At 45.9% G+C, this 14,016-nt stretch overlaps 1 protein-coding gene across 8 annotated transcripts in view; it reads left to right on the top strand.

Annotated features, from left to right (window-relative positions):
- ENOX1 (ecto-NOX disulfide-thiol exchanger 1) overlaps window positions 1–14,016 on the top strand; it is a 524,830-nt gene that overhangs the window by 465,217 nt on the left and 45,597 nt on the right. For all 8 annotated transcript variants that reach the window (XM_019650344.1, XM_019650343.1, XM_019650337.1 and 5 more), the window contains 2 exons: window positions 8,198–8,305; window positions 12,547–12,603. In XM_019650344.1, the coding sequence (XP_019505889.1) occupies window positions 8,198–8,305; window positions 12,547–12,603 (165 nt within the window). The remainder of the gene's footprint in view (window positions 1–8,197; window positions 8,306–12,546; window positions 12,604–14,016) is intronic.

Genomic DNA, 14,016 nt, shown 5'->3' with positions numbered 1-14,016 from the left:
GGCCCACCAGAACAACTCCCAGTTCACTGGGCATCAGCCACCTCCAAAGATGGCCACAGGATTTGGGTCAAAAGTCACCCATAAAGGGTTTTCTAGCTATAAGTATAAGCTCGGATCGTGACTGGGTTACAAATCCTGCAAAGGAAGAACAAATCTCCATTGGCCTCCGGGCCGCAGAGCAAGACGCAGCTGTTCGATCAGGTTTTTGTTTGAAGTAAATGGGGCAACCTGGCTGGAAAGCATGTTAATATTTTAAATTTCTACATTAACAGCTGTACATGTGCCCAGAGGCTCGGGTGATGGCCACCTCATATAATTGCAAGGGGAAAAAAAAGTGAAAAGAATAAATAAATCCCAGCAAATTGGATTATCATGTGCAGTGGAGTTGCCAGCAGAGGCAGTGGAGGGAATCTCACTGATACATATCCCTACTTCAGCAAGGCATTTGACACCTTCTCTGGTGAATTGCATGAATGGTGTTAATTCAGGTTGGCTGGCCCTGTGGTTTGAAAATTGGCAGCAGGAGGACAACCAGTGTGGCTAGGGTGGGGCTAAACAACAGACCTTTCTCTCTGAATATTCATCCCCGGTAGTGCCGGCTCATGCAAGCTAAAAGTCACCTGAAGCTTGCTGGTCTTAATCTCTCCAATTTTGCAAAGAGGATAAGGACAGCAGTTTCCTTGGTACACTTTTTCCATCCAAGGAGCCTCCCATGCTTAATGGCTGTTCTTTAGTCTCACATTATCCCACTGGCGAGTGTTGTTAACTTTAACATGTGAAGAAAGAGAGACACAGGAAGCTGAAATGACCCTGCAAATTGCACAATTAAAGAAAAATCATCTGAAGAAGGAAAACTAGGTTTCAGGGACTTCCAAACCACTTTTGCATCTCCTTTGCCTGTGTTGAGTATTCAAGAAATTGACATATTGCTTTGCAAACAGTAAATGATTCTCAAGAGACAGTTGTGAGGGCAGAGACCAAAGCAGTCAAGTGTCTTGTTCGAGGTCACACAGCAAGTCAGGCTAACCTTTGAAATGATGACCTGTGGCTAATTTTATTTTATCTTTTTTATTTTATTTTATTTACCTTTTTGCCAATCCTTGGCAATATTTCTTTTAGTAATAATGTTGCTTTATTGGGGTATAGTGTATCACACAATTGCATTATACAAATGCCAAAAAGTATCTCTCTTTCACACAAGTCCCTCTTGGGAGGATACTCAGATAAAGGAAAGTGTCTCTAAAGCCATGTCAGATGTACGCTCACGGTGTGTGCCCTTTGGTCTGGCCCTTACCTGTACCTTTAGAGAAGGCAATCCATGCCAGAGCACGCTGCCCTGGGAGGGTGGCAAGGTGGCTTCTGTCTCAGGCACCCCAGACTCCTGAAAGCACTTGCTTCTGCTTTTTCACCCGTCTCCCAGAGCTGCCCCGGCTCCTAGGGTGCCGATAGGCATGACCGCAGAGGGCATGCCCAGGCAGGCCTGCACGGGGGCTGCTGGCTCCGACTGACATTAGGATCGTGACACCAGGGTCAGGAAGCAGAGCCAGGTGCCAGGCGCCTCTGGGCTGTAAATGAAGCCTGATCCCATCACAAGCCACAGATTGCCTCTCTGCCTAGCAATGAGAATGGCATTTAAAATTCAATATCAGAAAAGATATTGACGAGATTAAGGGCCTGAAGGAATTGATTTATGAGGAAAGACCCAAGAAATTAAATATGTATAGCCTAGTGTAATAGGATATTAGGCTCCGAGCACAATTTCATTTCTGTGATCCAATGTTCCTGTTATCAGTCATCTCAGTGCCCGGAGTTCTCGCCAAGGATGTTTCTGCCCCAGGGGTCATGGTGCTGGAGGCAGAGACGGAGGCGCCAGGAGTGATAAACCGGCCCACAGGTTTGGTCACCCACATATCGTGCCGTAAATTGAACTGCAGTTTTATCCCCAGGTGGAAGCATATGACATTTTAAACTAGAATAGATCTTGAGTCGTCTTACCACCCCCTGTGACAAGAAAATGTAAGCTAGTTCAATTCTACCTTTTTTTTCCCCAAGGAGAAAAGTGAACCTTGGAGGTACCAGGTGGTACACGACTGTCCTTCCCCGGAGCCAGGTTCCTCTCCTTTGTCAGGAATCCCTCGAGATGTGTTTGCCTTCAGGCAAAGCCTTGCACTTAGATGATGATAATACGCAGTTGATTTTTTTTACGTCTCAAACGTTCCCTAACACTCGGGGATGGACTCAGGATTGACAGTGTTCGATTTAAAACCGGTGCAGGCGGACTTCATCAGCAGGAGCTGAGGCTGGCGTGCCTCAGTAGTTCTGAAGTCAGTGAGAACCAAAAAGAGCCCAGAACGTGCAAGGTCTGGAGAGTCCTGAGAGAAACGGAGCAGTAAGCTGCGTGTTTGGGTGGCAGAGTCCCACCCAGGGAGACGGGATTCACGGGTGTATCCTCTCACCTCACAGCAAGACAAGGTGACAGGAGTCAGGCAGAGCTGGCCACAGGCAGGGTTCTGATTGCAGGCTGAAATATCCGGAGGGATCAGGTTGGAGGCAGGTGCATAGACAGGGCGTCACCTCATAGCCCTGATATGAAAACGCTCCATCCAGAAGCAGTCACGTGCACCTTTGGTAGAAAATTCTCTTTGGAAGCCCCTGGGCCTCCTGTCCTCCGTAGGCGATGTGCTACTGGACTTAAGGGCGTGCTCGCTGAGTAAGGCTTTTCTGCTTTATAGCAAAGTTAGGCAGGTGGGATAACATTTATTAAAGCTGAATCAAAAGAACAAAAACACATTAGACTGATGACACTCCGCGGGTTCCCGTGCTTCCAGACTTTTATGCCTGAATGTTCAGGGGCTCATTCCTAAGAACAGGCTTTGATTCAGAATGGCTCCCTCCCGAGCCCATTTTCCTAACGCCGAAGCTGATCCCAAAAATCTCCCAGGGAAACTACGTTGATTATCATCATTATTAGAGCATTGAGAGCCACCCTAAATTAACTGTAGTGCGTCTGTTCGCATCCTCATGAACCAGCATCGAGGACAGGCTGCTTAGCATCTGTTCCTCCGTATCTTTCTGTCATCTAGCCCAGCACGGTGTACACAGCCTATCGGTGTTGACCGAAGGAACGAATGGATTATTGAATGAATGAATGAATGAATGAATGAATATCAGCAGGTTCTTTTAAAAAAACTGAACCTAGAGCTACGCACTAGGAAAATTCTGAAGCGAGGGGAAGATGGAAAAAGAAAACTATGTGCCTGCATGCACATGTGCACGTGTGCATGTGTGTATATACGAAGGTGCCAGTCACCTAGTGGCATGAGGTCACCTTACCTGCTGCAGACCTAAATGTAGAAAGTACTGCTCCACCACCCACCCCCTCCATCCCCCAGCCGCCCACCAGTCCTGCCAAACATTCCCGAGTTATCACAGTTCTGTGAATGTCAGCTTAGAATGAGATGCCGCTGGTGTATTTTGTATAGTGTATTTGCACTGTAGTCTGTGACATTCATGGGATCTAGCCATATGTAATCTGTTAGCTATATAAAAACTCCACCTTGGTAACAAAATTGTAACATTTTAAGAAAAAAAGACAAGGCAGGGGTCCGCGTTGAAAGGAAAGCTAAATCCACCACATCACTCACAGAGGGTAGGTATACACCAAAGCATGTGTCTGCCAGCCTGGCTCTTAAGTGGAAAGGGTGGACGCCTAGACAGAAGTTGTTGCTAGCAGGATTTTAGGTTTGGCAGGTCCTGATTCCTGTTTCACGCTGACAGTGCCGTGTGGCTGCCAGGGTAGACACCACTGTTTGAAACAGGAAAATTGAGTGGTGCAGGTGGTAGGTGTCTCCCAGACAGCGCGGCTGCGGGTACTGACTTGACCCCCTGTGTGATTCACCGACCTGTAAGACTAGAAGCGTGACCTCCTATCCTGGGGCTTCAAATAACATCCATAATGCTCTTTCAATGTGTCAGAGAGAAAGACCCATTACACGCTGAAGTCTACAGCCCCGAAGAGCGTTACAAATGCTCTATTAAGTCAGTGGCCTGGAAATATCCAGGTGTGTCAGGTACGGCATTTATTTGCCTGCTACCATCCACCGGAGTGCTTGCACTTGATTGGCGTATGGATAATTGTGTAACTGGAGCACCAAAAATCGTGATAGTGCATCTGTTTAATGCCATGCTCTCCAATGTGAAATTTAAATTATGCTGCAGTCAGCCGGTCCAACCAAGAGACCCTTCTGATTAAGATCTACCTGCCTGCAAACCTGTGTTAAAAATTCACACTAGAGCGATTATCATACAGGCTCATACATTTCAAGTGCGCAAGGAGCAGAAAGGCTGACTTAAATTACCTGGTTGTGGACTGTCACATTGTGTTCACAGGACATCTAGGCAAACGGAGAGCAGCAGCTCTGGACTGTCACTGTTTTGAATGCATAAATAGTAGAGTCACAAGTTTATGCTTTATAAACAAAAGAAAGCATTAATTTTGAAGAATGCAGAAAACAGTCTAGGGGGTGCTGATTTTATTTTCCTCTAGTGGTGGTTTAGTTGTTGTTGTTTTGTCCTTTGTTTTTTGGTGGAACGTGGGGAAGAAATTACATAATTATGACTGGATTTCCTGAGCCTTTTAAGAAATCTCCCTTTTTAGATGAAGAAAGATATCTGGAACTGCCAGAGTAATGAATCAAAATGTCTTCTATGGAACTGCTATTTTCCTCTGAAAGTTTCATATATCCTTATGTCTAGAACAATTAGTTACCCAGTTATCATTCCTCAGATAGTTTTTGGTATTGTGGTTGGTTTGGTTTTTGTCTCTGTGTGTAGTGTTTTGTTTTGTTTTGTTTTTGCTAGATTGTGGCTTAATCCTACACAAGTGGGGAAACCAGCGCAAGCATTCCTCCATTTCTTCACTCATTTATTCACTCATGACCTGTGTGTTAGAGATAACCTAATGATTGACCCTACCATGGGTGGAGGTAGCCTACTTGGGGAGACAGCTATGAAATGTAATGCACCGTATTAAGTGCTTTGGGAGTATAGTAGTTAGAGCAGCTACCTTGGCTTGGGTGATCGGAAGAGTCCAAGGATACTGCGTGTAGCCAGGCTGGCTCTGTCCTGGAGAAGGGCAGCAGGCTAATGGAATGTTTAAATAGAATGAGAGCAAGCCCCGACCCCACTGCCTAGCCCTGGGCTCTGGTGGGGAGCTGCGTCTTCCCAGAGGATGGGGCTCCTTTCTATTGCACAAGTCCTCAGACCAGTTGATGTTGGCCCACAGCCTTCTTTACATTGACTTAAACATGAATAGGAATCTGCCAGGCAGAATTCTGGATGGTGAGCTTATCAGAGCGTCGTGAAAGGACCTGGTATTTCTAGGGAAGGACAAGAAGAACCATGGTTTGGATTTTATCCAGTAGAGGTGGGGGGCCCAGCAGTGTTTTTTAAGCACGGGAGGACTTTAATTCTTTCATTTTCTGGGGTGCGTCTACCCAATTATACCTCCTGCGCTCTTCCAGCAAAGCCCGCCCAGATCATCCCCAATCCCCAGCCCCGTACAAGGCTGCAGTGGAACATGGCAGCACGCGTTCCCTGATGGGCCTGTGGGAGAATTCCCGTGGCGTGCGTTCACAGCAGTGGAACTGCTGGTCCACAGGGCGTGCCTAAGGAGTTAATTAGCCAAAGCTGCTGTGCAGAATGGCTGTACCAGTCTGTCCCCCACCAATAGTATATGAGAGTTACTGCGCCCCACATCCCACTAGCAGCGTTACCCAGCCTTTTAATATTTGCCAGTCTAATAACATGAGACTCTTCATCTTTTAAAAAGGTAGCACTTCTCTGACTCCCTGTGCTTTTCAGCATCTCATTATATGCTTACTAGCTCCTGAAGTTTATTTACACTTCTAACAAGAATAATCAAGGGTAGCGGTTCTACATCTGGGGAACTTTTAAAAACACCGATTCCTCAGCCCCGTAGAAGACCAATTAATTCAGATTATATACAGGTGGGACCCAGGAAGCTGTGCTTTTTCAAAAATCTGCACATACGATTTCACTTATATGTGGAATCTAAAAAGAAATAAATGAAAAAGAACAAAACAGAAACAAACTCATAGATACAGAGAACATTTGGAGGGTCGCCAGATGGGAGGGGGGTTAAGGGAATGGGTAAGAAAGGGGAAGGGATTAAGAAGTAGAGATTGCCAGTTATAAAAATAGTCACAGGGATGTAAAGTACAGCACAGGGAATATAGTCAATAATTTTGAAGTAACTATGTGTGGTGTCTGATGGGTACTAGACTTGCCAGGGTGGTCACTTTGTAAGCTATATAAATGTCTAATCACTCTGTTGTACACCTGAAACGAATATCATTACAAGCAAAACTAACAGGAAGGATCTTTTCCTCACCCAGAAACAGTATCCAGACCCTTTCCTATGAATATGTTGCAAAATTTAGTGAAACCTTTTTGTAACCTGTACCTTTTGTGCAGGGAACAGTACATAATGAGCTTCTGCTATGTCCAGAGACCTTGGTGCACCTTCCTTTTAACGGCTGCACAGTGTTCCATTGTGCAGATGCGCCATCCCCGGTGTAAACACGCCCCGTCGGTGGTTCTGAATTAAGCTTCCTGTCTTTGAAGATCATCTCCTGCCCTTCAGTTGGCTCATTTCTAAAGGAGTTTTAAGTATTAGATTTTGAATTGTCTAAGGATGTGAAAATTCACTCTGCACCATGGAAGCCGAGCGCCAGATCCCCTCAGAACTGTTCTGGGGCCGATCGTGAATGACAGAGAAGGAACAGGGTCATTCCTCACTGTGTGGAAACAATCATTTTAGGTACTTGTCATGGTGCCAGAGTACAATATGGGCTCCCTGGTTTCTTAATCAATTGATGCACAATTAAATCACATAAAGTGATAAGGGAGCCAGTGTGGGATGTGTTTCCCCTCACATATGATTAGGATATGGGCAGCTGGCGAAACAGGAGGTGCTGCGTTCTTAGAAAATTGCAAGGAAATCGTTGTTTATGCCAGGGGACCAAAGGAGGTTCTTACATTTATATCCAGTGCCGCACTAAGGACCGGGACAAGCAAACCCAAGGGGATGCATGGCGCGTTATTTCTGAGTACTTCTTACCCCCAACATACCCCAAAACGAGTGGTTTTGGAGATGTAATTTAATCCTCCCAGTTGGTGGTTTTAACATCCAGAATCCAGTGTTTATTGGGAGTTCAGAGCTGCCCAGAAAGCTTCTCGGCAGCCAGCTGGTCCAGGCCCTAAAGAAGCGTCCTGCCTTCATGGCAGGAAAACGCAAAGGTTTTCATATCATCAGTGCAGCATTTGGTATGGGCAACAGCACAAGAAATGCTCTTTGGTCTTTTCAAACGAGCCCCCAGTTGTCAAGAAGCTTCGAATAGACATAGCTGAGTCCAGGGCCTGTTTTGGAAGCTCTTGAATGTTCTCCAGCCTGTGTGTGCATGTTAACACAGAGCCTGTTCCAAAGAATTAGTCCCGACAGCAGACAGTGCTGTGCTTTTGGCAAGAGGTAAGCCTCCGCAGGAGTTGCAGTTGACAGGGCAAGGAAAAGTGCAAAGTTTACAAGAATCCCTCCAGCGGCCCTGCTTAAAAATAGCGGTGTGGGCCACGGTTTAGTGTTTTGACAGCTTATATCAGCAGTTTTCTCGGCGGATATATTGATTGCAGTTTGGACCTCAGTCCTGCTGATCTAATAAAGCATCCCTGTCATAACAGAGGAAGTAAAAGAATCTTCTGTGGGCCGGCCACTTGGTTGAAGTAGCTGTCCTGTCACACGTAAAATGAAGAAATCTTAGACGACTAACGATATATTTTTTTCTTTTTGAATTTCTCCTTCTGCCAGTATGTTGTTTATTAACACTATTCTACGTATTTTACAAATACACATTTGTTTGAAAGAATATATATAATGGTGCCTTCGCAAACGCTAAAACAAACTTGTTTTGCTGTGCTCCAGGACCACAGCCAGCCTGCTAAGGTGCCATAAACTACAATACTGGTTACCCTAAGCTGGGGGTGGGGAGGGGGACACCCACAAAAGCTAACTGAAGTCTGGACGAAGCTGTAAGACGTGTCCAAAGTCTTCTCACGTGTTTGAATATCTCACAACCGCCTGGTCTCCAGCTCTGCTGACCCTCAGTGTCCTTTCATTTCACAGCAATTGCTGACCATCCAGGAGGAGTTAAACAACAAGAAGTCCGAACTGGAGCAAGCAAAGGAAGAGCAGTCGCACACGCAAGCGTTACTTAAAGTCCTCCAGGAACAAGTAAGTGACCGCAGCCGCTCCTGTCCGCGGACTGTTCCAGCCCCGGCACAGGCCTCCCTCTGGCTGTACATTCCTGACGTTAGTACGCAGCACAGGGACTGCCCGTCCTCCTAGCCGCCGCGTTGCCATGTGGGATTTCTAATCTCCTGTTTAGACCTATTTAGACCACCCAAGCCCGCCCGCGATGTGCGAACATTTCTCCCAGAAGACAAAAGAATTTTGACAAAGTTTTAAAATATTGACCATGCAGCTATATTTCAAAGCCATCCGCTAGTTCTCTCTTAAGCCTAATAGTAAGGGAAGGAAGTTTAGCATAACCCATGGTACTCCTGCAGATGTGTGAATGGGAAGGACTGATTCTTAGCAACATTAAAAAAAAAAGAAAAATTCCTTCCCTGCGCATCTTATCTGCCCGCGGTGAGCAGCAAACCTTCTCCAGGGCGTTTGTAAGTCTGATCATTTCATCCTGGCTTCCTTTGATACTCAAGTGTGGCCTGACGTTGATAAGTGGATTTGAAAGGGCTTAAGGCAGGGTAAGATGGATCGCTGGGCAGCAGAGTGAAATCTAAGCCCAGCGTCTCCACGGGAGAGGCCGGCTGAGCCCTTGAAAACACTTTCCCATTTTCGGGCCTTCACTCGCTGTCTGCCATGTAATGTAATTAGGACGGAAACATCGCACAGCCACTCCAGTGCTAATCAGACTAAGGTTGTTTAACATTTTTAACTTACAGCGGTTTATGAGAGCACTATTTGTACATCAAAGCAACTGCACAAGTGACATTTTTTTTTAAAATAGGAAGTTGGGAGAGTATGACCCTAGTAGCTGTGACTCGTTCACTGTACAAGTGTTTATGTTTTAATAGCTTGGGATCCAGAAAATATATTTTTAGTTACTTTCCCCCTAGAAGTGTAAGTGGTTTGAGAGGGGAAAGTAAAGATGTTGGAGTGTTGATAAGCTTCTATAGCTTTGGAGGAAGATGCTATGTAAAACTAGTCATCTTCTTTATGTCATTAATTCAGTAACTCAGGCTGAGGCTGAATCTGTATGATTTTGGATAAGTTAGATTGAACTGAAAAATGTTGCTGACTAAACTCACACGACCTGTTGCCTAGGAGACCTGCAGCCACAGTTCTTTTCTCCCTTGTAGTAAAAGACGCCCAGCGAAATGGAACTGATCTGGTCCAAATTCACCCCTGATCAAACAGACATAGCTCTGAGCTTTGTGGTTTATCCTTCCACTATCTTACTCATGTGAGCGCACTCTCTCTCTCTCTCTCTCTCTCTCTCTGTCTCTCTGTCTCTTTCTCTCTGTCTCTCTGACTGTCTCTCTCTGTCTTTCTCTCTCTGTCTCTCTGTTTCTCTCTCTCTGTCTCTCTCTCTCTGTCTCTCTGTCTCTCTCTCTCTCTCTCTGTCTCTCTCTCTCTCTCTCTCTCTCTCTGTATTTTCCTGGGATGGGGAGGGGTGAATTTCTCTTCTCTCAAAGTAACTCACATCCTTTATTTTGATTTGAAGTCCAAACCCCAGTCATAAAAATAGATTCTAAGTTTTGCAGAAAGAATCGGTGTGTTCTCGTTATGGTATGCATTTTTAAACAGCCAAGCACAAACGCAGTCATTACGGAAACATCACACTTCACTCTCCATTGCCAAAAAAAAAAAAAAAGATTAAATGGGAAATGTGAAGAAGATTTAAAACAGCTAAAATCATTAAAAACCCAGGAAATAATGACTGGGAAGGAAGCGTTTTTGAATCTGTACTAATTTAAATGCGATGGCTCGTTTCAAGCAAAGGCACCAAGAAGACATAAGTCTAAGAGGACCCACAGCAGCCCAGTGCACCTGGGTGCTGTTGCTGCCACCAGGCTGTTTCCCTGACAGCCCCTAGCCTAGTGCCTCTGTCATCCGTGCAGATGGGATCATGTAGTAGACACTCTCCTTTCATCTCTTTGCAGCCACCCGCCCACAGACATACATGGAAAAATACACTTCCACCTCCATGATCACTGCCTTACAAGACTTGCTTTGGGCTTGAGTAGACATGTGACAACACTTTTCAGTGCCTGATGCACGAAGGCCTAAACAAATGGCCTCACTATGGAGATGCTGACTTTTTGGGCCTAGACTCTTGTTATGAGAGAGAGAGAGAGAGAGAGAGAGAGAGAGAGAGAGAGAGAGAGAGGGAGAGAGAGAGAACACTCCTTCTCTGAAGACTTGGAATTTTGCTGTTCAAAGTGACTGCCACTTGGTGGGCACCTGAAAAGGACAGGTCCTGAGGGCAGATCCTTGCCATCCGCAGGCCCCACCCCTCCAGAAGGCAGGCTCATTACCTGAGTTGTCTGTTTGCTAAGATGCAGCTTCTCCAGGACCTTCTGGGCCCCCTGGCTCCTGCCTTTCATCTCCTTTACGGAGGTGGTAGCTTCCGGCCCCCAGAGCTTGCTCGCAAACCCAGGTATCATCACACACGATGTTGGACCCTTCCATCCATCAGGAGGACAGGAGCAGCGAGGGGAGGAGAGGCAGCAGGCCAGTGAGGGGCAAAGCAGAGGCTGACCTGCAGCCTCAGCTCTAGGAGAGGGCCCCCTGCAGGAGGGAGGGGTGACCTGAGGTCACTCTGGCAGAAGAGAGCAGGGGAGTGACAATACTGGTGGACGGGGAGAGGTGAGAGCTGATGGGCAGCAGACGAAGATGGGGCAGAGCTGAAGGACAGCATGGACTAGGAAGATGGGATTTATTCAAAGGGAGGAGAGCAGTGGGCATGTTTGTGCCAGTCATCATGTGAAGGTGGGCAGGCTTTCACCTCAGTCCTGAACTTCCATGGAAAAATAGCAAAACCTTCTGAGCTAGCCCCACTCAAACTCATGGAGGCACGAGTTACAGGACCCAAGGTGGGATGAAGAAGAAGATGAGGAACTGCTACAATAAGAAAGCCTTAAGATGGGACAATGTGGAGGGTTTGTGTAAGCCCTTCTGTGCCACTGGTAGGTCTGTCACCGAGGGCACTTGGATGCATGACACGTGGCCGTGCTCCCTCACGCTTGTATGTGTGAAACATCCATGCGGCCCTGAAGAAGACTGGGCAGAAGTTTTCTTTGTGAGAGAGATGTGGACATGAGCCACCATCAGCCCCATCGGTCCATGGTCAGCTGCCCTACCCTGGATTTCTCCATGTCACCATTGCTTCGGCAAAGCCCCTCTCTTGGCATGGAGAGCCTAGGGCTTTCTTGCCAAGAGTTTGAGATTGCCTTAGAAAATACAATGAAGCTTTCATCTCAATATGTACAAATAGTCAGAAACAACCAATGTTTGAATCAAATGGTAGCTATGCATCTATTTTCTTTCAGCCTTTAAGCATATATTTCCCACCACAAATACTTTATTTTAGGCATTAAAAGAAAAAAAAATGATACAGAAGATGCTGCTTCCGAAGCATAATAAGCTGGGAAGAAAAACTGGCAGCAGCTGCAAGGCCGCTCACCCTCTGCCCTCGCTCTCAGCCTCCATATGTCTGCTTTGAGCCAGGCGAGGATAAAATGCCAATTAAAGGATTCCAGAAATCTCCTGGTACTGATTCCTCCCGAGCCTTCTGAGACAGTAGAGTAGTGTTTTCAAAATTCCACTGTTAAAAATTTCATTTGAGTAATGGCGTTTCTTCTAATGCCTCCGTGACCAAGCACATGTCTTGCCAGGGCTTCCTTGATGAAAAGCAGCGCCTTCTCCGTTAGGCCTTCGGAAGCCACGTCCCTTGTGCCCGTGCATTCTCCAGAAGGATGCGCACAGTGGCACCGCGCCGCGCGTTAACCGAAAATACATCATTCACGTATAATCGTCCGTACAGCATCATTTAGCTGGTGGCAGCTTGCAAGCACTGCAGGGTTTAAATTAATAGCAATACGACAAGGAAATGAAATCATTTTTTATTCTTAAGAACCAATTTTTTGTACATTTTATGCCTATGGAACTGCTCTCTAATCTTATTATTTAAAAAATAATGACCAAGACCCATTTATTTTTTGCCAGCCATGAAGTTTCATAAAATATTGGTCTCCTACTGGTTTCAGCAGGACTCATTAGAATGACGAGCTCCCTTGGTTTTTTTCTGGTTGGAAGTTTTATGAAGTGAAACTTCTGATGAATCAAAGTTAACAGAGTTAACAGTGATATGCACGTAACAGATATGCTTTTTGAGTTTTATTCATTTGAGCTTTTGTGTTTTGTTTTGTTTTGTTTTCTTAAATTTTCAGTTAAAAGGTACCAAGGAGTTGGTGGAGACCAATGGCCACAGCCATGAGGACACAAATGTAGGTATCACACACCTGGTGTTTGTTCTTGTTTGATGTTGGTTACATGCCCGGGGGAATGGGACACTTTATTTATAACACAAAGGAAGTGCCCCTCAGTGGCTTGTTAAGGTTGCTGTGTGTGGTTTGGCCGTAAGGTGTGGTAGGCAAGCTCTGCTGTCCATAGCTCAGGGTATACCAAGTGTCACCCTAGAAGTACTTGAGCTAATGTCTACCATACAAATTGGAAACTTGGTGAATTTGTGTGAGCCCTTTATATTCTCAAAGCCGTAAACAAGTGATGCGTTGGGAGGCCACGTGGAGTGAGACCCAAGAGGGTAACAATTTGGATGTTGCATGTATATTTATCAAGCTTGCTGGGTAACACAATGATTGCCAGGCTGAAGAGGTGTAAAAGCAAACCCTTTCTTCCAGAAAAGCCCTTAAAAGTGTGTCTTCTGTTTTGGACCCAGAAGAGCAGCATAAGGCATCTGCCCTCTTGATACAGAGTATAATGGTACACGACCCCAGTCAGCACTCTCCCGTCCTCTCTCACGTTCCTTGAATTGTCCCAGATGAGTCAGGTGCTGTCTCTGCCTTGGAAGTGCCCTCGTCTCAGGTGGAATATTACACCCTGTCCATCATTGTCTCTCCATATATTGGATGGCTTGCTTTTTGTCTTTTAAAGACTCAGGTATCTGTCTGTATTTGATTATCCTCATCACAGAAAATGCCGACTAAGCAGTTCTTTTCACATAACGCAGAATCGGACGTGGTAATAAATGCTTGATTAAACTAGCGCTAGGAGAAATTATACATTTCATGTTCACTCTTATTTTAATTATACACAGTGGAGAGCCTGACATTCCGAGTACCCAAAATCCCCGTTTATTAATTACTGTTCCTACCAAACAGACATTTAACATACGATGCTTAGAGAGAACCTACTGTGCACATGGAGCTCTGCTGAGTGCTGGGGTGGTGGCGGGGGGCGGTTTACAAAGAATTGTAAGGCTTGCTGTGTGCCGTCAGAGGACTGTACGCAAGGTGAGCATTGGGACCACATGGGTGACATACGAGAGGTGGGAGGTGTACATGAAGGTGAGGCCACTAGGATGTGACTTCGTCTAAAACCCAGTCTTGGCTGCTTGTAAACTCTGTCAGTTTGACAACTTACTTAACCCCTCGGAGCTCCTTTTTCATTTGTAAAAGGGACAATGAAGCCTGCCTCAAAACTTACCGTATTTGCCGGCGTATAAGACGATTTTTTGGCCCTGAAAAATATGCCTCCAAGTGGGGGGTCGTCTTATACGCCAGATACACTTCAGATAGACTGCCCATAGTGCTTGTCCCGTGCCATAGTGGCCTCCCGATGCCCACCCACTTCATTCCACATACCGTTCAGGCATCAGCAGCGCTGCTGGGTGTATGCTC

This window comes from Hipposideros armiger, unplaced genomic scaffold (genome assembly GCF_001890085.2).
Source record: "Hipposideros armiger isolate ML-2016 unplaced genomic scaffold, ASM189008v1 scaffold_139, whole genome shotgun sequence".
NCBI lineage: Eukaryota > Metazoa > Chordata > Mammalia > Chiroptera > Hipposideridae > Hipposideros > Hipposideros armiger.
Note: the sequence above shows the minus strand (reverse complement) of the source record. Positions and strands in the feature narration are given on the sequence as shown.